We start from the raw sequence: 27,285 nt of genomic DNA, 5'->3' as shown, positions 1-27,285 counted from the left end.
GGAACTCCCTCCGGCCACCTCCCCGTATCCTCCAGGTCCTCGAAGGTCGAAGAGGCGTCCTCTCCTGGACACCCGCCGCGCGCTCGGCTCCTCCCCTCCGCGGGGAGACCGAAGGAATAACAGCCTCTGCGATAGGAGCACGCTCTACCAATCAACCGTAGTCTCCGCCCGCGCCTCAGCCGGAGTAAATTGCATTGGATACATCATTCTCGGCCGCAGATAAGATTGTTTTCTTGGATTGGCTGATAGCGTTCCTTCCCACCTGTCTCTTCGTCGTCACAAGCTGACGATTGGTTAATCGCGTTGCCAAGCTCTGGACGCGGCTCGACCATTGGAGGCCGCGGGCCCGCCCCCGTCGGCTAGGTGAAGGTGAGAGTCTCCTCCAGTCACAGCGGCCAGACCTGACCGGCCAGCTCCGGGCGCAGGGTGAAAGCGTTCGATTCCTGCTTTCTCGATATGGCGCCTCCGTCAGTCTTTTCCGAGGTTCCGCAGGCCCAGCCTGTCCTGGTCTTCAAGCTCACTGCCGACTTCCGGGAGGATCCGGACCCCCGCAAGGTCAACCTGGGAGTGGGAGGTAAGGATGCAGTGCTCTGGAGTGTGAGCAGCTCGGGGAGTGGAGCGGACCCACCCCAGGTCGTGGACATTGTGGGAGAAGCCGAGGCCCAGTGTGGCGCTGCTTGAAGAGGGCGGCACCGGAGAGGAGGCTGGATCCACGAAGGCTTCCTAAAACCTGCCCATTTTACAGATCCGGGTGTGGAGTCCCTGGAAAGGAGTGATGTGTCCGAGGCCGCACAAACCAGATGTAGCAGCCAAGACACAAACTCAGTCTTTCTGATGACCCATTTTGCGTTCTTTATACTACAGCCTCATAAGAAATGGGGCTGCCGGAGCTTGTAGAGAGAGGGAGAAAAATAGGAAGCCTGATAGGCTTAGGGTTCTGGTTGCTGGGAAATGGGTAAAGGAGAACTTTTAACGCTAGGAAGCTCTGTTCTGGGTCGGTAAATATTTGAGTGACCACTGAGTGTCAATCAACTACCTTATTAAGCTTTGTGGGGGGAGACTGAGGTTTGATTTTTGCCCTTAAGGATTTAAAAATCTGCTGATGTTACACATGCTTTGAGACAGTTTATTGCTGCCCCCGGAGGGTCTGGGGAAATGGTTCTGGCCCTCACAGGTGTGGTAGGAATGGGTAGAGATGGTGGAAAGGAGTGAAGTATGGATAGTAGAAGCTTACTTTCCACACATCCTGTCTTCATTTCTTGATTCAAGTGATTCTCATCTGTACCTTGGACAGCTAAGAGCATGGGTCTCAGTTTCCCCATCTGCCAAGAAGAAGATTTGTATTGGAGTGCCTCTCACATTTTTTACCCCTCACCCTCTCTGATGAATTTGGTATTCTTCTCAGTGTCATTTGGATGTTTGAAGCCCCACAGACACTTACTTTCTCCGTTTGGATTTTGCCACATGCAAAGCCAGAGGGATGAAAATTGGTAGGATAAAGCCTTATGCTAGGGAATAGACTTAGAATAAAAGGACTAGAAATTGTGGAAAGAGAAGGTGGAATCATTTTGTAGCAGAGTGTGATATGAAGGACGCTCAGAATCAGGTTTCTCATAGATGATGTTTTGTCTGTGCATAGCATTTGTTAAAAAAAGAAAAAAAAGTTGGCCGGGCGCAGTGGCTCAGGCCTGTAATCCCAGCACTTTGGGAGACCGAGATGGGCGGATCACGAGGTCAGGAGATGAGACGATCCTGGCTAACATGGTGAAACCCTGTCTGTACTAAAAATACAAAAATTAGCTGGACGTAGTGGTGGGCGCCTGTAGTCCCAGGTACTCGGGAGGCTGAGGCAGGAGACTTACTTAAATCCGGGAGACGGAGGTTGCAGTGAGCCGAGGTTGCACCTGGCCAACAAAGTGAGACTCCGTCTCAAAAAAAAAAAAAAAAAAAAAAAAAAAGTTTTTCCTAAGGAGTATGGGGAGGGGTAAGGAAAAATGCATTGAAAAGTGATGGTTTGTTGAAGCTGGTAATTTGTTGAAGCTGGGTGGTGGGTACATGGGCATACGTTAGATTATTCTCTCAGCTTTTGTATAGGTTTGAAATTTTTCATCATAAACCTTTTAAAATAAGTCAGTACTACATAGTTTAGTCCATTGAGGGAAAATGATGTTTTTAGCAGGCAACAGAGTGGGAGAAATGTTGAAAGATTGCCTCAAATTGAATTTGAGTGGACACCATTTGGTCGCTTAAATTAAATCCTGTCCAAAACCTCCAAGTGTTTCTTTGCAGCCAGATATATACAAAGAACTAGTATTACTGTCAGTGTAAATACATCTTTTTAAAACGTCAGATTTGGCCAGCCGCAGTGGCTCACGCCTGTATTCCCAGCACTTTGGGAGGCCAAGGCAAGTGGATCACCTGAGGTCAGGAGTTCGAGACCAGCCTGGCTAACATGGTGAAACCCGTCTTTACTAAAAATACAAAAATTAGCCGGACGTGGTGGTGGTGCACACTGGTAGTCACAGCTACTTGGGAGGCTGAAGCAGGAGAATCGCTTGAACCTGGGAGGTGGTGGTTGCAGTGAGCCAAGATCACACCAATTGCACTCCAGCCTGGGTGACAGAGTGAGACTCCATCTCGAGAGAGAAAAAAAAAGAAAAAATCACGTCAGATTTATTTCATTAATTCAGTTTACCTTTGAACTATCTTACAGGGTTTCTGTGAGGATTAAGTACATTTAAAGTGTTTAGAGCTGTATCTGGCACATAAGTGGGGTTTATATAAGTGTTAGCTATTACTGTTATTGTTGTTCTGGCATTTCTTTGAGTGATTCTCATAAAAGATATTGAATAAAAATTTTCAGTTCAAGAACTGCAAAATGAACTAATTTATGCCATTAGTTTGGAAATAAACTGCTCATGCAGAGAAAAAGCACCCCGACAGCACAGGCCAGAAGCAATGGACTCAGGATTGGAGTCATTGGCTCAGACGGCCACCCCAGCTGTGGTGGTGCCTTTGTCATGTTTTCCAGGAACTCCAGTTCCTTACCATGAGCAAATGATTTATGCATGTAATCTCATTTAATGCTCACAACTCTGGAGGGTGGTTTATTACTATTACTGTTTAGAGGCAAGGAAGCCGAAGACTGGAGGTGAAGCAATTTGCCCCAGGTCATTTGACCACTGGGTGGTAGAGCTGGGAATCCAGGCCAGGTCTCTCAGACCTCAGAGTCTCTGCCTGCACCTCTATTTCAGGTACCTCCAGGTGGTAGCCAGTACACTGTAGTGGGAAGAGCCAGGAGACCTAGGTACACGCCCAGCACCGTGGTCCAGCAATGTGACCTTGGAAGGGTTATTTAACATCCCTGGGGCTCAGTCTGTTAAATGAGGAGCCAAGACTGAATGACCTTCTCTCAAATTCTACTCTTAAGATTCTACTGTACTAAAAGTCTACTCCACAATTCACTAGCACATTCTATGACTATAGTGTAGGATAATAATTTTACTGGCCTCATCAGTTGTCTGAGGATTAAATGAATAATTATGTGTGAAATGTGATATGTAAACAAAACGTGTTATATATAAATGTTATTTTTGATCATCAGTGTGACCCGTCTTTTTGTGGATAGCAGGTGTTTGGATAAGGATCTAATTAGAGTAGAATAAAAGGGCTCCTTCCAGCTTTTATATGTCCTAGCCTTATTTATACACATCCCCAAGTATACCCCTTGTGAAGAAAATGTAATTAATCATTGACCTTAAGGAAGATACTTTTTTTCCCCAAGTTAAGATAAAACCAAATGGAGGTTATCTAGTTAATATACCAGTGATTTTGGATACGTTTAGAATAAACTACAACTGTAATCTCAAGTCAGTTTCTACTTGGAGCTAGTTTCCCCAGAGTTGTTCTTGCTGTGATGATTTAAATAATTTCCTTATAAGTAAACAGAGGAGAGTATCACATTTTCCACTGCTAAGCACAGTGCTTTCTAAGTTGATCATTTTAGTGCTTCTCAAAGCTTCAGACTGAAGTGGCTTTAAGGACATGGGAGATGGATCCAACCTGGTGCAACCTGTAGCAAGAAGTTTCTTCAAAGACTCTAGTCCATTTTTTCATGTGAGCCTAGCTTTCTTTTGGTGCAGATATACTCTGCTAGCTTTAATATTTCTTGTTTTCAACATGGTTTCCTAGCATCTTCAAATAAAATAGTTGGAAATATATACTTTATCAGGTGTTTCTGAGTACCCCTGGCCTTCTCCCTAGTATCCTAGTTGGGCTTTTGAGTGGGGATGGATGAGGGAAGTGGAGATCTTAGGAGGAAGATGAGGATGATGGTTTGACCATTTAAATCTCTGTCTTCTTTCTTCCTTTCCTTCTTGCAAAGCAAGACTGCTGGGCCCACATGGGCCCACCTGTAGACTTTGTGAGTCCCCTAAAAGGGCTTGTACCCAAGAAGAAGACCAGTGGGGCATGGAGCTGGGGAGCATGCTGATAAAAAGGCCCCTGACATGGTCCCAGGGGCCTGCTTGCTTCAGGCTTTCTCTAGACATCTCTTGCTTTTAAAAAAGCACATGGATCCATGAACTGACAGCCTAGCTCTTGTTATCTCTGTGATCCTGGGCAAATCATTTGACTTTTCTGGCCACAGTGGCCAGATCCTTAAAATAGACATCACAGTATCTATTTTGTGGATTGCTATACAAATTAAATGAGAGTAAAGCAATGTATTTAGCGCAGTACCTTGTATGTACAAAGTAGTAAATCCGTGTTATTATTCTGCCCTCAGGTTCCATCAATGTCTTTCTCCATGTCCCAGACCTCATCTCTGAATGTCAGGCCTATAGTGGACACATCCTACAGCTCCCTCAAATTCAGCGTGTTCAAAGCACAACTCATCATTTCTACCTTCCCCTTGATCCTTTCTTTTATCTTCCCCTTGTGTTCTAGAGCTTGGTCCACCCCACCACCACTACCCACTCATTATCCAGACGTGAGGGAGACCTTGGAGTCAACAGCAGTCCTTTCCCCAGTCCCCTGTCTGTTTATTTGGTCAATAGGTTCTGTCTTTTCTACCTCAAATCTATTTCCAGTGGCACTCCTTTTCTTTATCCCTGCTGCCATTGCATGAATTCAACGCCTCATTATTTCCCTTCTGGAATATTGCAGTAGCTTTCTACTGCTTCTACTTCTAGTAACTCACCCTTCTTAACTACTGTCTCTGTCCTTCTCTCCGGTTTATTTTCTGTGGTGTCACTCAAATAATCCCGTTAAAATGTGCAACTGTTCATGTTACTCGCTTGCTTAAATGCTTTCAGTGATTACCCATTGAAACTGAAGTTCCTTAAAAGAGACTCCAGGATTCTTTTAGCCACTCCTTAATAGTAATAAGCTAATAATTAATAATAAGCTAATCCTTAATGGATTCCATGTCAGAGTCATGAAAATGTAGATCCTCAAAGACCTCATGCTCCCCAGGCCTCTGGGGCCTTACACAGGTGTGCCCTCTGGCATGCCCTTCTTCCCTTGTTTACCTTTTAAACTCTAATTCATCTTTCATTCTTCATCCTCTGCAAAATCTTCTTTGACTCCTCAAAGTAGAATTAAAGGCTCTATCTATGCTCTGTGTTTCTTGGAGGGCAGACGGGATCTTATTGTATCAATCTCTGTAGCTTCTACGAGCCAGTGCCTAGCTCATGGTGAGACTTAGTATTTGTTATGTGAATGGATGAATGAAAGAGTGAATGAGAAACTCAAGGATCCAACAAATAGGAATAAAAATTCTTGGGGAGAGCAGGAATAGTGGTTGCTGATAATGCCTGACTTCACTGCTCCAGTCACCCAAGAGGAATCTGGTTCTGCTTCACTAGGGCAGTAAGGAGAGGCATTGGGAACAAATCTAGAACTCAGCCTGGGAAAAACTGGGCAATGGAGAATTGGCCAGTTTTTTTAGTCACAGTATAGACGCAATGCCTCTCCAACCATCCCCAACCCAAGTAGTAGGAATTTTAGAGTTTCACAAAATATTCAGTAGTGGTAAGAACAGCAGTATTCTAGTCTTTTCTTTCTCTTTCATATTTTATTTATCTGTAACACATTATTTAGAATGACATATTATCATAAATATAAACATATAGCCTAATAATGTTATAGAATAGATATAACACCCAGACACAGAACTAAAACATAACAGAACTGGTTTTTTATAAACACCCCAAATTTTTGTGCATCTAAATAGTATCCTTTGTAGGTAGTTCAAATATGCTTTTCTTGTTCCAAGATTTCTGGAAACCCCTTTTAGACTGGCTGTCAAGGCATGTAGGACCCACACAAGAGATCATTTTTTAAAATAATTGTTCTCCGTGAGTTTTACCCAGTTTATTCACTCACGCTCTTCGATGGAGATGATGCAAATGCTATTCCCAAAAAATAATTAACTTTGAAAGGACAAAGCACTATCGAGGATATTCAAAATAATAAGATGTGGCCTCTAAAAACAATTCCAAAAGAAGTTTCAAGAATATTTTGAACAATGGTAGCATTGTGATCATAGATAGGTTGATGTGCTTTAGGGACAACTCTTACTTGGAAGTAGTTATTTTGGTACATCTTTGGAGAAACCAGACCAAATCCCAGCTGGCGAAGGAAGCTTTTTGAACTTGTTGAGAAGTTTGGTGGACTAAGGGGTATACTATGAATGGTATGAGAGTACTGTGAGTTGGGCCAGGCATGGTGGCTCACGCCTGTAATCTCAGCACTTTGGAAGTCCGAGGCGGGAGGACTGCTTGAGCCCAGGAGTTTGAGACCAGCCTGGGCAACAAAGTGAGGCCCTGTTTCTATGAAAAATTGAAAAAAAAAATTAGGTGGTCATGGTGGTGAATGACTTTGGTCTCAGCTACATGGGATGCTGAGGCAAGAGAATTGCTTGAGCCCAGGGGGTTGAAGCTACAGTGAGCTGTGTTAGTGCCAGCCACTGCACTCTCGCCTGGGCAACAGAGTGAGACCCTGTCTCAAAAAAAGAAAAAAATATTGTGAGTTAGATTCACTAGAGACGGAAGGTAGACTATGAGTGATATGAGAGTATTATTTGATTCACCTACCCAGAGGCATTTGGTCAGTGGCTCTCAGTCCGTAGCCCTGCCTACATTTCTATTACTAGCTTGAAATGTTTCTCAGATTTGCAGATGACACATTCCTGGAGGGTAGAGTTAGCTGATGGAAGACATTCAAAGCGATCTTATAAAGTCTTTTATTTGCTGTATATCCTGTGACCTAATAAATTAACATTTAGATATTTTTCCTAAGAAAACACTCAGGAATATGCATAAATATGAGCATTTATCACAATGTTTATAATAGCAAATAATTTAAAGCAACACAGTTAATACATTATATATAAAAAGAAATATTTAGCCTCTAAAATGATGTTGTAAATGGCTCATATGTATGAAAAATACCCAACTGCATTCATAATAAGAGAAATGCAAATTAAAACTACTTGACATATTATATTGGCAAAAATTCACTCAGTGCATAAGGCTATGTGGAAGCAAACACTCTTAAACAGTGCTGGTGGGAATGTAAACTGATATAATTCGTGTATCAATTTGGACAATTTGGAAATATTTGTCAAAACTACAAAAACACATACTTCTTAGCCCACCCTTTTGTTTTCCACCCGGCATCTTACAGATATATTTGCATACGTGTGAGATGACGTATGTACAGGGTTGTTCACTAAAGTATTGTTTTAATAGCCAAAGATTGTAAACAATTCAAATGTCCAACAAGAGACTGACAAAGTAAAATATGGTACATTCATCAGTTAAGGAACTGTAAAAAGAACAAGGACACTATGTGCAAATGTAAAACAATCTTCAAGTGAAAAAGCAAGGAACACAAAACAGTGTATAGTACGCCGTGTGCTACCTTTTGTTTAAAAGGGCATATGTAAGAAGCTGTGTTTGCTTGTGTAAGCATAGGGAAATGCTGGAAGGATATTTAAGAAACTAACAGTTGTTATTTGGGAGGGATTTGATAACTAGGTAGATAGAGAATAAGAATGGGATAGAGACATGCAAACATGTCACCTATTAGAAGAATAGTTAATGAGGAAGAAAAATTCATAATATATATTTAAATGGAAAAAAGCATGTTGAAATTCTATGTACAGTATGATCCATATTTTATAAAAGAATATGGCCATCGAAAATAAAGCTTAGAAGGTTGTACACCAAAATTTTCATACTCCTTGTCTCTGAGTACTGGGATTATATGTTATGTTAGTTCTCAACACTGCTATAAAGAACTACCTGAGACTGGGTAATTTATAAAGAAAAGAGGTTTAATGGACTCATGGTTCCACAGGCTATATAAGAAACATGGTTGGGAGGCCTCAGGAAACTTACAATCATGGAGGAGGGGTGAAGGGCAAGCAAGCACCTACACATGGCGGAGCAGGAGAGAGAGCAAAGTGGGAGGTGCTACACACTTTTAAACAGCCAGATGTAGTGAGAACTCACTTGCTGTCACAAGAAAAGCAAGGGAGAAATCTGCCCCCATGGTCCATCAACTCTGGGGATTACAATTGAATATGAGATTTGGGTGGGGACACAGAGCCAAACCATATCATTCCACTCCTGACCCCTACCAAATCTCATTTCCTTCTCATGTTTCAAAACACAATCACACGTTAATTATGTTTATTTTTTATCTTCTGGGCTTTTCCCAATTTTCTGCAATCAATGTGTTGCTCAGTAAACAATAACAACAACCCTAAAATGTGATTTTTTTTTTTTTTTAAAGTCAGGGATTAATGTTGGGCAGAAATCAAGAAAATAAAAATCAGAATCAGTCTAAAATTTTGTTTCCATTTCAAAATTACTTGCGTTAAGTATAGGCTTATTCTGGACCTAAACATTCAAGCAGAGAGGCAAACGACCCCTGCTGGGAGTCCTACTTGGAGAGATTATTGACGTGGGTGCAAGGCTAAAGCAACTGCCCTGTAAAGCTCTAATCCTAACATAATCATAGAATAGTGCAGGGAAAGAAATTGGTGATGGATAACTCAGAGTGACTTAAAAATACTTTCAGAGGAAGAGGAAATACTTAGAGGTTTACTGTAGAGCAAGATTAAATATTGTGAACCAGATCAATTTAGATCAATGAAAGGGTGAGGCAGATGAAGTGGGATGAAGTTGGAAGGGTAAACACTGGCTGAGGTCAAAATACAGAGAGGATAAAGATGTGTTTAAGTGGGTCCTTGTGTGATTGTGTCACCTGTTGTTGAAATCCTCAGGGTATTTGCTTATCATTCGTCTTATGCTCTTCTAGGACAGGAGGAGTGGTGGGCCTTCTTCCGCTCCTTCTCCATGTTTGTGTTAAAGGTGCCAAGTTCATGTGGAAGTGGCACCTAGGCTTTTTCTGGAAGTCTTTTGGGGAGATGCAGAAGGAAGACTGCTGGGCCAATGGCCTAGAGACTTCAATGCAATAGCGATATTGACATGACATTTGCAAGATGCTTTTTACTTTGCAGAGTGCTTTTCTATGTACTGTCTTATGTGACCAGGCTCTGTGATGTCCCAGTTTTATTTCAGCATTCTACTTTTTGGAGGTCACATAGTTAAGAGCTGTAAGTTCCACAAGGATGGGGACCACATCTGCCCTTATGTTTGCCCAACACCTACCCCAGTGCTTGGCTCAAATTAGGTACTCAGTAAGTGAACGAACTTTTCTCCAATTTCCTTCACTGTTCTGTTTTGACTGGAAGGTGGTGGGATTCTCCCAGTTCACAGTTACAAACTCTTATCTGGGATACAGCCTGAGCCTCCTCTGTGTATAACCCTTTTCCATTCTCCAGCATATCGCACCGACGACTGCCATCCCTGGGTTTTGCCAGTAGTGAAGAAAGTGGAGCAGAAGATTGCTAATGACAATAGCCTAAACCACGAGTATCTGCCAATCCTGGGCCTGGCCGAGTTCCGGAGCTGTGCTTCTCGTCTTGCCCTTGGGGATGACAGCCCAGCTCTCAAGGAGAAGCGGGTAAGTTTTGGGTGAGAATGTATTTTCTCTTTAGAAACTGAAAGTCATCCTGTTCTTACAGTTGGTGACTTCCCCTCACTCCACTAGAGGTCCTGCCATTCTAAGAGCCTTGCTGTTTTCTAGACTTACTGGGCCCTGCCATGACTAAGAACCTTTGCCTGGCCCTTCCCTCCACTTGGAATGCCCTCCCTTACTTCTCTAGCTCTCCAGTCACCACCTCTAAGTCCTTCAAGAGCTGATCAGGGGTCACTTCCACACTGAGTCCTTAGGTATTTTAGGCAGAGCTTGTTGTTTAAGCTCTCAGTTATCACAGGACTTTGTTCACAGCTTGGGATTAACAGTACTTAACTGTGCTTACTATAGTGGACAATTTTATAAGTCTTCATCTCCCACAAGACCCTAACTTTCCCCAGAGCAGGGATCATTGCTTCCTTATTTACCTTGCAGATTTTCAGCATTTGGCTCTTATCCGGGTACCTCAGATTACAGAGGTTTGGATTCATTCATTCCTTCAGTCATCAGATGCCCACTACTAGAGCCAGGCACTGTTCAGATGCTAGAGCACAGCAGTGACTCAAATATACAGAATCGTCTGCCTTTGCTTTCAGTTTTGGGGAGAGGAACAGACTACAAATGTAATCTTATTGACTATATCAATAAGAAAATGATGTAGTATACTAAAGATGATAAATGCTATAAAAATAGAGCAGGAGGAGGCATGTTAGGAATTCTGGGAGTGGATACAGTTTTAACTAGGGTGGTTATGATAGAAATAGAAATGACATTTGAGCCAAAACTAAAGATGTGACATAAATGAAAGAATGAATGAACAAGAAAACCAGCAGTGATCATTTCTTCCCTTAGATTTTTCTTCTCCAGATTCAACATTTCCAGATCCTTTACCCATTTTGTGGAGACCTATTTTCTAGACTCCTCACTCCCTTGTACTACTTTTCCACTTTTAGATCTTAGGATCCAGACAGAAATGTTCATTTTTCATCCCCAGCATAGTACTGTTTCAGCTTTGAGACTACTGAGCGTTGTAGAAAGGAGGGCTTGTGGGCCATAACTTATTGTCACATCATGACATCCCACTCTCGCTTTGATTGCCTGTAGGAGACTTGGGGCTTTTGCTGTGGCTCACATCTTTTCACCACTTGCCGAGACCAGCTCGGACGGGGAGACCCAAACCCAGCGGCGCTAGAGGAATTAAAGACATACACACAGAAATATAGAGGTGTGAAGTGGGAAATCAGGGGTCTCACAGCCTTCAGAGCTGAGAGCCTCAAACAGAGATTTACCCACTTATTTATTGACAGCAAGCCAGTGATAAGCATTGTTTTTATAGATTATAGATTAACTAAAAGTATTCCTTATGGGAAACAAAGGGATGGGCTGAAATAAAGGGATGGGTTTGGCTAGTTAACTGCAGCAGGAGCATGTCCTTAAGGCACAGATCGGGCTTGCTGCTGTTAGTGGTTTAAGAACGCCTTTAAGCAGTTTTCTACCCTGGGTGGGCCAGGTGTTCCTTGCCCTCATTCCGGTAAACCCACAACCTTCCAGCGTGGGGGTCATGGCCATCATGAACATGTCACAGTGCTGCAGAGATTTTGTTTATGGCCAGTTTTAGGGCCAGTTTATGGCCAGATTTTGGGGGGCCTGTTCCCAACAACCATTGTCTTCTTTCTTCGTCTAGTTCAGCACATGCTTATGTAGTACCATGTGCCAGATGCCGTGAGAGATGCTGGAGCCACCCAGATGAATGCAGTATGGCTCTGGCCACAGGCAGCTCCTGGTTGCTCTCCTAGTCCTCACAGTGAAGTCATAGTATTGACAAATTGTTATCTCAGACAAGGGTTCTAGAATCCAGCAATCATATGCTGACATGTCTAGCAGTGGCCTGCTCTGTCTAGCTTCATACCAAGTCTTCCTGGATTTCCCTTCTTCTGGATACTCCTGTTTACCCAGGTCCAGTTGCCTGGCTCCTTGAGAAGTCTGTACTTATTTCCTTTGATGTTGTGATTTTCCTTTATAACAAGTACATTCTTAGGCTGTAGGACAATTTGCCAAAAATCAGTTCGCAGAATGACCAAATTGCTATGTTATTGATTCACCAAAAACTTGTTTCTGTTAATTGCTGATATTTAGAGCAACTTGTGTTTCACTGAAGCCATCCAGTATTTAATATAGTTTTAGGGAGTGATAACTTCTTGAGAATTTGATATTTCAAGTGTCATATATATCATGGATGTCAAGGATTAGTTAATGTGGAGTGGGTTTATCTCTTCTAAGCACATTTTTAAAGTATTCTGACTTTTTAAAAAAATGAATTGGCTTTCTGTAGTGGGAGAGAAAGGGTGGAGTTAAAAGTTGGGCACAGGAAATGAAAAATTATGCCTGGAAATGTTTCCACTGGCGTCTGTCATGTTTCCAGAAGTTAAAACCATGTTCAAGGGAAGTCTTGCTCATATGCTTAGGAAGTATTAGCACTCCAGAGTGTCTTAGGTATCTGAAATGTGAAGTCATGTATGAAATTGACATTCAACTTAGCTGGATGACAAACCTATAAAAAATAAATGCACATTTGTGTTGTATCATCTTGGTAGCAATTTGCATAAAGAATTCAGGTAAGCCACAATGTGGGGGCAAAACTTTTAAAGTAATAGCAAGGGATGAGTGCTCAGTAAAGATCACTGTAAAGAACAGAGAAGTTAGCCCACCAAATCTGACATACACTGAGCATTTTCACCCCAGTGCACTGCCTTCGCTCCTCTCTGTAATGTACAGCTGTGTTTACTTCTGCATCCCCTTGAGTGTCAACTTTGCTTATGTTTCATATTTCAGATAGTATTCTTTCACAGATGCTCACACCTATAAATACAAACAGAACATTGGTGCATAATAGTGCCGATAATTGGTATCATTGCCTTGTTCCTGGCTTAAATGGGGTTTCTGCTAAACGATTTATTGTTTTTAAGCTGACTTATGGGTTGAATGAATTTTTTTCAGTCATTTTCAGGGAGTATCCACTGTTTCCTATATTACTAAGCATTTATCTCAGGAATAACCAAGCTTTTCTTATCTGTTGTGATGATCATTTGGGTTTTCTCGATCTAGCAGCATGGCAGGTTTTATGTCTCTTATAATCCATTCATGGGATGACTCTCAATCAAGGGGGTAATTTGAATGTACTGCTGGATTAATACTGTTCATTAGTGTTTACTTGGGAAGTTAGTATCAAGGTACGAGCTAGGTCTCTCATTCTACTTTTTCCCTTTTGTTGTCTTTCAGCATCAATGTTATGTTAGGTTCTTAAAAAGATTTAGGAAGCTTTTCTTCTCTAAGAAGAGTTTTAAAACCTTTTTATTGGCCAGGTGCGGTGGCTCACACCTGTAATCCCAGCACTTTGGGAGGCCAAGGCAGGCGGATCACCAGGTCAGGAGTTCGAGACCAGCCTGACCAAAATGGCGAAACCCCATCTCTACTAAAAATACAAAAACTAGCCAGGTTTTTTTTGGTGTGGTGGCGCATGTCTATAATCCCAGCTACTCAGGAGGCTGAGGCAGGAGAATCACTTGAATCCAGAAGGCAGAGGTTGCAGTAAGCCGAGATCGCACCTCTGCAGTCCAGCCTGGGCAACAGAGCGAGACTCTCTCAAAAAACAAAAAGCAACAACAAAAAAAACCTTTTTATTATGGAAAATTTCAAATCTATATGAAAGTAGAGAAAACAGTATGAAGAATGAATCCCTGCTAGTATGAGGAATGTATCCATCACCTAGCTTCGACAATTATCTGTATAGGTTCAATCCTGTATATTTCCCTCTACCCCACTCCCTGCCTCCCTGCCTCCCTGCCCTCCACCAGAGCTGGATTATTTAATAGTAAATTTCAGACATCTAAATAGATGTTTTAAATTGTTGTAAAATTTTATGACTAATACATGAATACATTCATCTTATTTTTAAAAAAACGACTTACAGATTAGGCCAAAGTCCCTTTCAACCACTACATCCTTGGACTCCTCTCCAGAGGTTGCCACTGTTAGAAGATTGGTGTGTGTCCCTCCTTGTATTTATTTATTTATTTGAGACAGAGTCTCGCCGTGTTGCCCAGGCTGGAGGGCAGTGGTGCGATCTTGGCTCACTGCAACCTCTACCTCCCAGGTTCAAATGATTCTCGTGTGTCAGCCTCCTGAGTAGCTGGGATTACAGGTGTGTGCCACCATGCCTGGCTAATTTTTTTGTAATTTTAGCAGTGACAGGGTTTCACCGTGTTGGCCAGGCTGGATCTCAGACTCCTGGGCTCAAGTGATCCACCTGCCTTGGCCTTCCAAAGTACTGGGATCACAGGCGTGAGCCACTGCATCTGGCTAGATATACTTTTTCATGTGATCTTTTTCTTCCTTTCTCTTCAATCCTTTAGGTAAATTGGGCAACGTGGTTTATGACATTTTTCTGCTGACTTGTGCTGAAACTTAATTAGAATTTTGAAGGGGCAAAGTCAAAGATCTATAGGCAAAGATCTATTCTAATAACTACATCATTAGAATGTAGTGACTCGGTCTAGAATGGAAAACCTGGATTTGTGCTGAGCTGTGCCACTCACAGCTGTGTATCCTTTGGGAAAACACGTCTCTGAATCAGTTCCTCATGTGTCAGGGGATATAGACTTGACTTTTGAGGGCATGTGGGCATTGAATGTACGTGAAAGCATTTTGTAAATGATAACATATAGGAATAGGAAACCAAACACCACATCTTCTCACTTGTAAGTGGGAGCTGAACAATGAGAACGCGTGGATACAGGGAGGGGAACATCACACACCAGGGCCTGTCAGTGGTTGGTTGGCAAGGGGAGGGAGAGCATTAGGACAAATACCTAATGCATGTGGGGCTTAAAACCTAGATGACGGGTTGATGGGTGCAACAAACCACCATGACACATGTATACCTATATAACAAACCTGCACATTCTGCACATGTATCCCAGAACTTAAAGTAAAATAAATAAATAAATAAAAAGATAAAATATGATTTTTATTGTTGCCTATGTTAGGTCACTTTAAGATGAGAGGAAGCTGGCCAGGTGCAGTGGCTCACACCTGTAATCCCAGCAGTTTGAGAGGCCAAGGCAGGTGGATCACAAGGTCAGGAGTTCGAGACCAGCCTGGCCAAAATGATGAAGTCCCGTCTCCACTAAATATACAAAAAATCAGCCAGGCATGGTGGCGGGCACCTGTAGTCCCAGCTACTCAGAAGGTTGAGGCAGGAGAATCACTTGAACCTGGGAGGCGGAGGTTGCAGTGAGCCGAGACCATGCCACTGCACTCCAGCCTGGGCAACAGAATGAGACTCTGTCTCAAAAAGAAAAGAAAAAAAAAAGAGAGAGAGGAAGCCAAGGAGAGGAAAGTAGTATTCATGCATCACCTCTGTTTTGTTAGAATGTACTTCTAAGGATTAATAAGCCTGAATTCTAGAGATGAGGAGTAGTACAGATTGATGTCAATGACAAGTTAGGAACACTGTTTTAGAGGCTTATGCTAGAGGGTAAGTTTGATCTTAGGATGGGTGCTGTCAAGAGATGGGTTTGCCTTCTAAGGCACGTGCATACGTGCACACACACACACACACACACACACACTCTGTGGCCTTGGTGTGTCCTCTACCTCTGTGTTCAGAAAGGAAGCTTCTTCTAGTGTCAGACCTCCTGGGTTGAAGACTGGCACTCCTGCTCAGTAGCTGGTAACTTTGAGCAAGGTTCTTTACCTCTCTCAGCCTCAGTTTCCTCAGTTGTAAACATGGGCAAATCATAGTACCTTTTTTATGTAGTTGTTGTAAGGTTTTGATGAGATAATATGATTAAAAGGCTTAGCACAGAACAGGCACAGAGTAAGTACTCATTATTACCTTATTTTTATAAATATTATCTAACCTTACCATCATCAGCCTGTGACCCTATTTCTTCTCTTTCAGGTAGGAGGTGTGCAGTCTTTGGGGGGAACGGGTGCACTTCGAATTGGGGCTGATTTCTTAGCGCGCTGGTACAATGGAACAAACAACAAGAACACACCCGTCTATGTGTCCTCACCAACCTGGGGTGAGTTTTTCAGCTGAAGTGAGAGGAAAAACAGAAACCAGAGAGAATTATCCTCATGACTCTCCCTGGTTACACAGAAAATGTAATCCAGCCCTGGAACAACTGACCATTGGGAATGGTTTGAACAGTGGGTTATGGCAGTGATGAGAAACCTGATGCTCAAAATCAAGTTAAGAATACTCTTTCTCAAGACTCTTGGTAGACTTGTATCTACCAAGGCTATGTTGAAACTCCCCAGAGGAGGCATAGAATGTAGATGCAGGAAGTATCATTGTAGTAGAATATAAGTCTGGCATTAATGTGTCTGGTTGAACTTGTTCTTGGTTACAGTCATTCCTCTACATCTTAACCCCCAGCCTGCATGATGCCCAGTGGACATTGAGCCTGGGAGGGCCCTGGAAGCTGACTTGCATCCTTTCCACTCATGCCTCCTAGTGTTTGTAAAAGTGCTTAACTTTTTACTCCTTTGCATACAGAGAATCACAATGCTGTATTTTCCGCTGCTGGTTTTAAAGACATTCGGTCCTATCGCTACTGGGATGCAGAGAAGAGAGGACTGGACCTCCAGGGCTTTCTGAATGATCTGGAGGTGGGTGATTTAGAGGAAAAAGTAGAGAATTTCATGGTGTCAGGAATAGCAGGCAAAGTCTTTGGACCAGTTGCTAGGTGAAGGGGTCTGAGACACCTTCCCCACACCAGATGGTGGTTTCTGACATAGCACATAAGAGAGAGGGCACAAAAGAGACATGAAAGAGTGACAAGAACATGATTGCCCTTTGCCCTCCATCACTGACTGATCTGCTGCTGTCTCCCAGTATTCCCGTCAGTGTCAGAGCTGACATAGCTTCCTTCTCCTCAGAACGCTCCTGAGTTCTCCATCATTGTCCTCCACGCCTGTGCACACAACCCAACTGGGACCGACCCAACTCCGGAGCAGTGGAAGCAGATTGCTTCTGTCATGAAGGTAACTGCCTCTTCTGAGCATCTCTTAAAAAATAGCATGTTTTCTTATTTAATGTATTCAGAAGTAATACCTGTTTGCTGTTTGCTGAGGAATTAGGAAAATGGGAAAAGTCCAAAGAAAAAATAAGTATTAACTGTAAATTTTATTACCTAAAGAAAGACACTGTTAATGTTTTGGTAGATGGAATGTCAGACTGTGTGTGTGTGTGTGTGTGTGTGTATGTGTGTGTCTAGTTTTATATATATATGTTTTACAAAGATGAGATCATTTTGTCTGTACTGTTTTTTGCAACACAATTTGTTTTTCATTTTCACTTCTTTATATACATGTCATTGAATATTTTGCAGCATCATTTTTCATAGCTATATTATATTCCTTTCATGGATGTGTCATATGAGGGATGGGGTAAATCATCTGATGAATATTTAGGTTTACTTCAGATTACTTGATCTGATGAACAATTACATAACAAAACTTCCCTTTATGATTTCTTTGGCATAATTTCTAGGTGGGAATTCCTAGCTGAAAGCGTGTCTATTCTTCGTTAATGAGTCTGTAGAATACTTACCGAGGAACTGCTGTGTATTGGGCACTGTGGGAATACAGTATTGAATGGAGCAGATGCAGTCCCTACCCTCAAAGACAGACAGCCTGTTTGTGGAGATGGACGAGTACTAAGGCAGCTGCGATACTGTGAGATAGCTGTGTTGATGGTGTTATATGGGGGTACATAGTGCAGACTTTGGGCAGTGTATATGTGGGAGTAGGGGGTTGGTGGCAGGAACCTTCCTGGAAGAAGTGGTTTCCATGTTGAGTCCTGTAGGATGGGGAAGAGTTAAGAAGGCATCAGTGGACAGGCGTTGACAGGGAAGGGATGTACTCTGCAGAGGGCAGAGCATAGTCAGAAGCCCCAGGCAGAGATCACGGGGAGTGTGAGAGATGAGGCTAGAGTGAATAGGGGCGGCCTCTGTACTGAGGCTTAGACTTTATTCTCAGGGCAGTGGGGAATCACTGAAATCCTGGATGTCGGGGAGTGACATGATCGGATGTGCATGGTCTTACAGTCACCCTGATGTCACAGCGGGGAATGGATCAGAGAGAGGCAAGACTAAACAGGCTGTGGGAGCTGTTAGGAGACCGTTGCCATAGCCCAGGTAGGAGTTGATGGTGACCTGGATGAAGTAGGTAGCAGTGGGGACGTTGAGATGCAAAAGGATTTGGGAGCTCTGAAGAGACAGGACTGATAGGACTTGGGGGGTGCCACGATGTGGGGGATGAGCTGCAGAGGAGTCATCCTGGGCTAGGAGTCCAGACACCTCCCAGTCCCACCTAATCAAGATACACCTAAGAGATGGGAATCAAAGTATAACCAAAGGCTTGGACAGTTCTGGGGAGGGAAGCAGTGCCCACTCAGAGAGCCCAGCTGTAGAAGTAGGTTCCCTGTGGAGAGCTCTTTGAGGAGATGAGTGACAAGAATGGAGGCTACTCTGTTCCCTTCCTCTTGAGTACCTAGTGGAATAGCCTCGAGGTTGTGAGGAGCCCTGGGGATACCAAGCCTACACTTGACTAAGGCTCTCACGCCAGAAATTCACGGGGGAGAATCCACAACGTAGGACACGGCGTCCTTGCATCAGAAGTAAGCCCTGTTTAAGCTGAATTGGGATACTCTAGGACAATGTACTTTTAAAAAGTAAAGTTTACGGAAAAGGTGGCACTTGCTGGTTGTAGAGAGAAATGGATGTAAAGTGGTGTTTGGGTGCATATAGTCAAGAAATAGGAGAAATGGACAGCGTTTGAAATTCCCTCCAGGCATCAGCTGGGGAAGGAAGGCTGGTGTCTGAGGTTGGTGCCAGAAGGATTTCCTGCCTTGACTCACTTTCCTTCCCCGCAGCACCGGTTTCTGTTCCCCTTCTTTGACTCAGCCTATCAGGGCTTTGCATCTGGAAACCTAGAGAGAGATGCCTGGGCCATTCGCTATTTTGTGTCTGAAGGCTTCGAGTTCTTCTGTGCCCAGTCCTTCTCCAAGAACTTCGGGCTCTACAGTGAGTGCTCTCCCGAGGAGTTACAGCCCATCTCCCCGCATCACTCCCCGCTTCGGCAGCCACAGCTGATTGTGTTCCCTCTCTTTAGATGAGAGAGTCGGGAATCTGACTGTGGTTGGAAAAGAACCTGAGAGCATCCTGCGAGTCCTTTCCCAGATGGAGAAGATTGTGCGGATTACTTGGTCCAATCCCCCTGCCCAGGGAGCACGAATCGTGGCCGACACCCTCTCTAACCCTGAGCTCTTTGAGGAATGGTAAGGGGCTCCCAGTTTGGTTGGCCAGGGGGTGGAGAGTGCAGAGCAGTAATTGTCCCAGTACATTTAACTGGGTCTCTTCCTTTCATTTTGGCAGAAGCAGGATCAAATTACGTTAGCTTCTTTGACTCTCAGATATTTGTAAAACGGGCTGATACCTACCTCACATGTGCATAACACAACACCTGGAAGAGAGGAGGGGGCACTCGGTGAATGGTAGTTTTCCCCAATTTCCCCTCCACCCAGTCTTCCTCCCGATAAAGTTTGAAAACCCAGGAAGACATTCCCAACAGAATAGAATACCCAGCCTCTAGGCAGTTTAACAGTTTGGGAGCTCTTGGTTTTTATCTGTAACTTACCTACACTTTATCTTATTTTAGAACAGTAATTTTATATAGTAGCTACATCTGCAATCTCTATTTAATAAGTCCTGATGAAACATTACCCTATTAATATCTATAGCAGCACCTCGGTGAAGCCTGAGTTGAAACGTGAGTGTATTATGGCCAGTATACCCAAGACCAGCACTAGACTCACTAGGAAATGTAGTCCTTTCCTTCTTCCCCCTAAGTGTCTCTCTCTCTGGTATGTTCATCCACCCATCCAGACATCCACATGCCATAATAGGCAGGTTGTGATCCCATTGTCGGCTGTCATTTAAATTACGGTTTTTAAACCTGTGTGTTTTCGGGTACCATCTTTCCTGTCTGGATTGGTATTTATGTCACTGTCCATGCTTCAGGAAAGGTAATGTGAAGACAATGGCTGACCGGATTCTGACCATGAGATCTGAACTCAGGGCACGACTAGAAGCCCTCAAAACCCCTGGGACCTGGAACCATATCACTGATCAAATTGGCATGTTCAGCTACACTGGGTTGAACCGTAAGTGGCCCCCACCACCTCCAGCACATGTGTGCATGTAGACACACAACATTCCTTTCAGTCGCTGGCCTTGAGCTCACCTTCGTGGCCTTTGCCTAATTGGGTAGCCGTTGCTTTGGACCAAGACAAGTTAGGGTTTCTTACGGTGTCCCAAGGTCTCGTAAACTCTTTGGGTCTCAGAAGAGTATTGTGGTCTGCCCTGCTGACCCACAGCCAAGATATTTCCATTTTTGTGGGCTGGGAAGTGGCTCAGAGCCAGCCGGTAGGTAACAGGATTGGTAGCTGGGAGCCTTAATTTATGAAAGGTTCTTATAAATGCTCAGGTACATTTTGGGTTTGCCTTAATCCTGAATATAAATATGTATGATTATTCAGAGACCTGATTTCTTAACAGATCTTTCCTATTTCTAGGTATTATCCTCAAAAAGGGGTTACAAAGTTATCTCTGCATTTCATAAACAAGAACCTAGATTGGGCTGGGCACAGTGGCTCACACCTGTAACCAGCAGTTTGGGAGGCCAAGGCAGGCAGATCACGAGTTCGGGAGATCAAGACCATCCTGGCTAACACAGTGAAACCCTGTCTCTACTAAAAATACAAAAAAAAATTAGCTGGGTATGGTGGCAGGCGCCTGTAGTCCCAGCTACTCGGGAGGCTGAGGCAGGAGAATGGTGTGAACCCGGGAGGCGGAGCTTGCAGTGAGCTGACACCACGCCACTGCACTCTAGCCTGGGCAACAGAGCTTGACTCTGTCTCAAAACAAAACAAAACAAAACAAAGAACCTAGATTGGTGGTTGGAATTAAAGCTGATTGAAAATCTAGTAGGCATTGAAAATCATTGAAAATCTATGTGTGATCTTGGTCGGTTGTCAGTAGGGCACATCTGCCATCTGCAGTCCCATCTGATGACAGAAGAGGCATTTCTTCTTCTTTTTTTTTTTGAGATGGAGTCTTGCTCTAGTGCAGTGGTGTGATCTCGACTCACTGCAACCTCCACCTCCTGAATTCAGGCGATTCTCCTGCGTCAGCCTCCCAAGTAGCTGAGATGACAGGCATCATTTCTTTAGTAATTCCCACAGTGCAGATGTGGCCACTCACCTGTGTGTCCCAGTGACTCTAGGGAGGGATGTGTGGCTGGTTTGGTTTGTAGGTATAACAGCAGAGGCCGTGGGGAGGTATTTAACTGGGGCCATCACAGTGCCAGCATGAAGTGCTCTCAGAAAAATCCAAAGGAAATAAATATAAATGAAAGTTAATAGAGCTTGTATTGTGGACCCCTCAAAATACTTTGGGGTAAAATGAAGCTACCTAAGAAAGTAAAGAAATAGCTCAGTTAGCTGTAGATGTCCTCTTGACTGTGGAACGGAGAATTAATTCACTCACAATTGTAAAAATATTATAAGTAACAGAAGTATTAATAATCTTTAGTAGTAATAGTCTAAAAGCTCACAATATGGGAATGTCTCCCTATAAAATATCCATATCTTCCCATTATCCACAGGAGGAAATTAGTTTTATTAATATTATGAATTGGGAAAATGATGAGAATAGAACTGTGCTTATAACACAAAAGTTGTATTTTTAGCACTTGACATCATTTGCCCTTACTAAAAACAGGGGTTTTGTTTTCCTCCCAACCTTTTTTTTTTTCTTTTTGAGACAGAATCTTGCTCTGTTGCTCAGGCTGGAGTGCAGTGGCACAATCTTGGCTCACTGCAACCTCCACCTCCTGGATTCAAGCGATTCTCCTGCCTCAGCCTCTCAAGTAGCTGGGACTACAGGCATAAGCCACCACACCTGGCTAATTTTTGTATTTTTCGTAGAGACAGGGTTTCACCATGTTGACCAGGCTGGTCTCAAACTCTTCACCTCAAAGTGATCCACCTGCCCCGCCTCCCAAAGTGCTGGGATTATAGGCATGAGGCACCATGCCCGGCCTTTTTTTTTTTTTTGGAGACAGGGTCTCGCTCTGTCACCCAAGGTAGAGTGCAGTGGTGCAATCTCGAGTCATTGCAACTTCCACCCCCTGGGCTCAGGTGATCCTTCCACGTCAGCCTCCGAGTGGCTGGGACCACAGGCATGGACTACCATGCCCATCTAATTTTTTTGTAGAAACGGGATTTCACCATATTGCTTAAGCTGATCTCAAACTCCTCAGCTCAAGTGGTCTGCCTGCCTCGGTTTTCCAAGGTGCTGGGATTACAAGCGTGAGCTACTGCACCTGGCCGGAAAAGTTTTAAACATACAGAAAAGTTGGAGGAATTGTACAGTGAACTCCCATACACTCGCCATCTAGTTTCTACAATTCTCACATTACAATACTTCCTTTGTTATCTTTTCTTTGTCAGAATGGGGCTTTTAACCTGGAGTCCCTGGATGTACTTTTAGGAAAACTGTGAAGCCCCTGAAATGATGTTTAAAAAATTGTGTATGTGTATTTTGGCCCTACTCTAGGGAAAGAGTCCATAACTTTTACTGGCTTCTCAAACTCTGACACTCCCTTCTCTGAAAAAGTAGAAAGGCCTCATTTTTACTAAAACAAAACCAAAAACCAGCGTAGGAGCCGTTTAATCACTGCTTCAGGGCACAGGTCTTTAGAAACAGTGGTGCACCCGGGGCTGTGTTGGCTTGAGGCTCTATCGCCTTGGGTGACCAGTTCACACAGGTAAACCACTTCTGAAGCTTGCTTTGTTTGTTTGTTTGGAGGGGTCAAGGGAAAACTTACCCTTTGCCCTCTGAAAGTTTGCTGGAAATCAGCTGACAAAAGGCAGATTAACAGGAGAAAAGTCATACAAATTTATTTATTTATTTTTGAGACAGTCTCACTCTGTTGCCCAGGCTGGAGTGCAGTGGCACGATCGTGGCTTACTGTAGCCTTGACCTCCCAGGCCCAAGCAATCCACCCACCTCAGCCTTTGTAGTACCTGGGACCACAGGCGTGTGCCGCCACGCCCGGCTAATTCTTAAGATTTTTTTGTAGAGATGGGGGTCTCCTTATGATGCCCAGGCTGGTCTTTAACTCCTGGGCTTGAGCAATCCTCCCTCCTTGGCCTCCCAAAGTACTTGGATTACAGGCATGAGCCACTGTGCCTGGCCAGCATGCAAATTTATTAACTTGCACAGGTGTCTTACAAAATAAAACTAAAATAAATGGCCAGATGATTGATGCTTTTATATCATCTTGAGGTTACAGAAAGAATGGAAGCTTGGAGCTTGGCAAAACAGGTTGTGGCAGACAGAGAAGAGAAGGCCTGGTTAGCAAAGGTGGTCTTGTTATATTATGTAGATAAGTCACAGGTAGCAGCCCTTGGAGAAAATAGCTGGTAAAGGTCTATTTCTTTTAGACCTTTAAAGGCATCAGACTCTCAGTTAATTTCCCCTAGATCTGGACAAGGGAGGTCCTCAGAGAAAGTCTAGCTGCAGCCATGCAGATTTTCTCTACAGATACAGATCTCTCTCACAAAAGACAGCTTTGCAGGGCTACTTGTGTATGTAGGCCCTCTGAACAGCCATCTCAAAATATGTCAAAGTATATTTTGGGGTGAACTGTTTTGGTTTCCTTCAAGGAGCCCTGAGTCCAGGGTCCAGAGTTTTTACTTCCATAGAGAGGCAGTGTAGCATCACAGTGTACAGCCTGGACTTAAAATCCTGCCTGAAAATCCCACATCCACCACTGACCAGCTGTGCGACCTCGGAAGGCCATTTAACGTCTTTATGGCCTATTTATAAGACGGGCACGATAAAGTTATTATCCGGATGAACTAAGATGCAGTGCTTAGAACACTGCCTAGCACATAAGTGTTCGCTCCTCTGATTATGATGATTTTATTATTATTCCATTTCCTCAGGTTGGTGGTATCTTAAAAGTACTAATTACTTAAGCAATAATTCACTAATTTTTTTTTTTTTTTTAATTTTTTGAGACAGAGTCTCACTCTGTCACCCAGGCTGGGGTGCAGGGGTGTAATCTCAGCTCACTGCAACTTCCTCCTCTTGGATTTCAAGCAATTCTCCTGCCTCAGCCTCCTGAGTAGCTGGGACCATAGGCACATGCCACCACGCCCAGCTAATTTTTGTATTTTTAGTAGAGACTGGGTCTCAGCATGTTGGCCTAGCTGGTCTCGAACTTCTGACCTCAGGTGATCCATCTACCTCGGCCTCCCGAAGTGCTGGGATCACAGGCGTGAGCCACTGTGCCCAGCCGAATTCACTAAAATTCTATCAATGGATTTGCCAAATAGCAAAACTGCTCTAGAGACTGTTGTATAAAGGAAGTATAGGTAGTCTGTTCTTACTCATATGTGATACATTTCTGCAAACATGGAGAAACTCTGCTGCATCTGCGAGAGAGCTGAGAAATGAACAGAAGTCTGATGGTGCCGGGTCAGAGAGGTCTGTGTCATTTCTCAGCTCGTTGGTTAATTCACACAGTATTGATCAGGTACCTCATGCCTGGGGCCTTGTCCAGTGTACTGTAAATATGAAATGTCAAAGGGAGGCTGCTGCAGGTGCTCAGTGTTAAGTCCAGGTTAGGGAAGAACTAAAGGAAGCACTTCATAGCCAGCGTTTCATAACGCTGTCCATCTGATGGTTGTTTGTAGTTGATAGGGGTGTCCTGGTGGATGTAAATGTATAAGGCTTGGTTGGAAGGCAATCCCAGATTAAAATTCCCATCAGTAGTAGCCATATTGAATTTTCTGGGGCTTCAAAGGTGAACTAGTAAGAGTACTTTCCAGAATCTAGTGAGTGTATTTTTCTGTTTGTCAGTTGGTCAAAATAGCGCCTTTTGTTCTCCTTCTCTCTTGTCATGCAATTGCTGAGCCTCCACTGCTTTAAGGATCCCCTCTGCTCTGATTATGTCTCCTTTTGGTTTTCAACAGCCAAGCAGGTTGAGTATCTGATCAATGAAAAGCACATCTACCTGCTGCCAAGTGGTCGAATCAACGTGAGTGGCTTAACCACCAAAAATCTAGATTATGTGGCCACCTCCATCCATGAAGCCATCACCAAAATCCAGTGAAGAAACACCAGCCGTCCAGTACCACCAAAGTAGTTCTCTGTCATGCGTGTTCCCTGCCTGCACAAACCTACATGTACATATCATGGATTAGAGACACTTGCAGGACTGAAAGGCTGCTCTGGTGAGGCGGCCTCTGTTTAAACCGTCCCCACGTGAAGAGAACATCCCTTGAGACGAATTTGGAGACTGGGATTAGAGCCTTGGGAGGTCAAAGCAAATTAAAATTCTTATTTAAGAATAAAAGAGTACTTTGATCATGAGACATAGGTATCTTGTCCCCCTGGCTAAAAGGCAGGAGTATTGCGTGTGGCAACCACGTGCTTCTGTGTGGTGTTTGACTCTGTACAAAGTCTAGTCCCAAAGATCAAGTTGTCTGAAGGAGCCAAAGTGTGAATGTGGGTGTCGGCTGTGGCATTAAACTCATCATCTCAACCCGGAGTGTCTGGTCTGCCTGCTCTTTCTGCATGGTTGTGTCCCTAGTCCTAAGCTTTGGTTCTTTAGGGCGACTGTGTTAAGAAGTATATTTAATCATGACACACACATATTTAACTGAAACAGAAGTTTGACCAAACAGTATTCACTCGTGATGTGTGTAGTGCGTTCTATTTTTGAGCCATTCTACTGTGTTCTACTTCACCTAAAAAAGTAAAATAAAAATGTTGATCAAGACCCATGGACTTGATTTTGTGACCATTAATAGGTTGTGACCCCCAGTTTAAAATGAATGCTTTCGAGGGTTTTACTAGTGGCTAAAGGAATAGCTTCCTTCAGTGAACTACCATATAACTCCCTGGCGATTTTGCGGGCTTGTCATTTGGAGGCCAGCTGTCTTCTTATGTTACTTACGAAACTGGACTTCTTTGACTTGTGAGAGGGGATGACATCACTTAGGTTGATTACAGAACATCAGCCTGTCCCCTGCTGTCAGAGTCCCTCCTGGTTTATTGAAGCAGTTAGAACCACAGAAACATAGATCACAATTTTCAGAGTCCAAGGGCCACTCCAAGTGGTCATTTTGTAGAATTTGGTGGGGTTGGATGTTACTTAAGAGGTCTATTATTTGGAGTTTTTAATTCTTGTGATTTTAATAGGATCTGCCACTTTCTAGGACTCATCTAGGTTGTTAGAAAATCCCACAGTCCTGAGGGATGATTGGAGTCTTAGAAGTCATCAAGTCCTGCCTCTCCCCCAGTGACATAGTCTCTCCCGTATGTCTCTGACTCGTCCATTTAAATTGGAGGGTGGTGGTGGTGATGGATTCTTTAAATACATGGTGAGGCATCCCATTCTGCTGGTGGAGCCTCTTAATTAAAAAAAGAGGCTCATTTACCTTTAGCTCATGGTGAAAGTTCATCTACCTTCAACCAGAATTTGATCTTTGTCCCACTCCCTTGCCCCTCCTTTCCTTCCTTTAAACCACAGATAGTAAATCTACTGGCATTTCTAATCTACCACCTTTCAAGTATTTGAAAGTAGCAGTTGTCATTCCTTGTTTACACTTTTCCATGTGAACCGCCTCTCCCCCACCACTTTTGTTTCTGCACAGGATGTGGTTTCCAGATCCTTCCCTGTCTGGCCGGAGCCCCGGGAGTCCTTCAGAGGGCACTCACTCTGCCAGTGTGTGGTTGGGCTGGTGGAAGTTCATGAGTGAACGTGATTAGATGCCCTCCCACCCATCTCTTCACAGCCTTCTGAACAAATCAGTCTTTGTTCTCCTTCTAATTTAAAGATGCTTGTCATTAGTAAGGGAAGGCAGCCAATAGAGAAGTTGAAGGATTCTACCTTCTGTCAATCTGCCATTCTCTCCAAACACTTTAAACCACTCATTCTCCATGGGGATGATACTGCCTCCATGGGGACGAAAATTGGTTCTTTGGGGGCAAAAAAAAGCCTGAAATACTAAAATGTCGCCTTCCAAAGTGCAATCCTACCTGACCATCTTATTAGTATTTAATTTCTCTTGTTAGGGAAAATTAAAATTTT

General features: G+C 43.5%; 1 protein-coding gene across 1 annotated transcript; it reads left to right on the top strand.

Moving 5' to 3' along the window:
• The first annotated feature begins 336 nt into the window (after window positions 1-336).
• Window positions 337-25,971, top strand: GOT1 (glutamic-oxaloacetic transaminase 1). The gene is made up of 9 exons (XM_007963810.3): window positions 337-574; window positions 9,857-10,038; window positions 16,013-16,136; window positions 16,613-16,725; window positions 16,996-17,100; window positions 18,992-19,142; window positions 19,231-19,396; window positions 20,139-20,281; window positions 25,163-25,971. The coding sequence occupies exons 1-9, from the start codon at window positions 457-459 to the stop codon at window positions 25,300-25,302; spliced, it is 1,242 nt and encodes a 413-aa protein (XP_007962001.1). The 5' UTR covers window positions 337-456; the 3' UTR covers window positions 25,303-25,971.
• The last annotated feature ends 1,314 nt before the right edge of the window (window positions 25,972-27,285 follow it).

This window comes from Chlorocebus sabaeus, chromosome 9, assembly GCF_047675955.1.
Source record: "Chlorocebus sabaeus isolate Y175 chromosome 9, mChlSab1.0.hap1, whole genome shotgun sequence".
Taxonomy (NCBI): Eukaryota; Metazoa; Chordata; class Mammalia; order Primates; family Cercopithecidae; genus Chlorocebus; species Chlorocebus sabaeus.
Note: the sequence above shows the minus strand (reverse complement) of the source record. Positions and strands in the feature narration are given on the sequence as shown.

Excerpts from the sequence above, each read along its gene's own strand:
- GOT1 (XM_007963810.3), top strand. The coding sequence starts at position 457 with ATGGCGCCTCCGTCAGTCTTTTCCGAGGTTCCGCAGGCCCAGCCTGTC. Across the intron at positions 19,143-19,230 it reads CAAGAACTTCGGGCTCTACA|ATGAGAGAGTCGGGAATCTG; the intron begins GTGAGTGCTCTC and ends CCCTCTCTTTAG. Across the intron at positions 20,282-25,162 it reads CAGCTACACTGGGTTGAACC|CCAAGCAGGTTGAGTATCTG; the intron begins GTAAGTGGCCCC and ends GGTTTTCAACAG.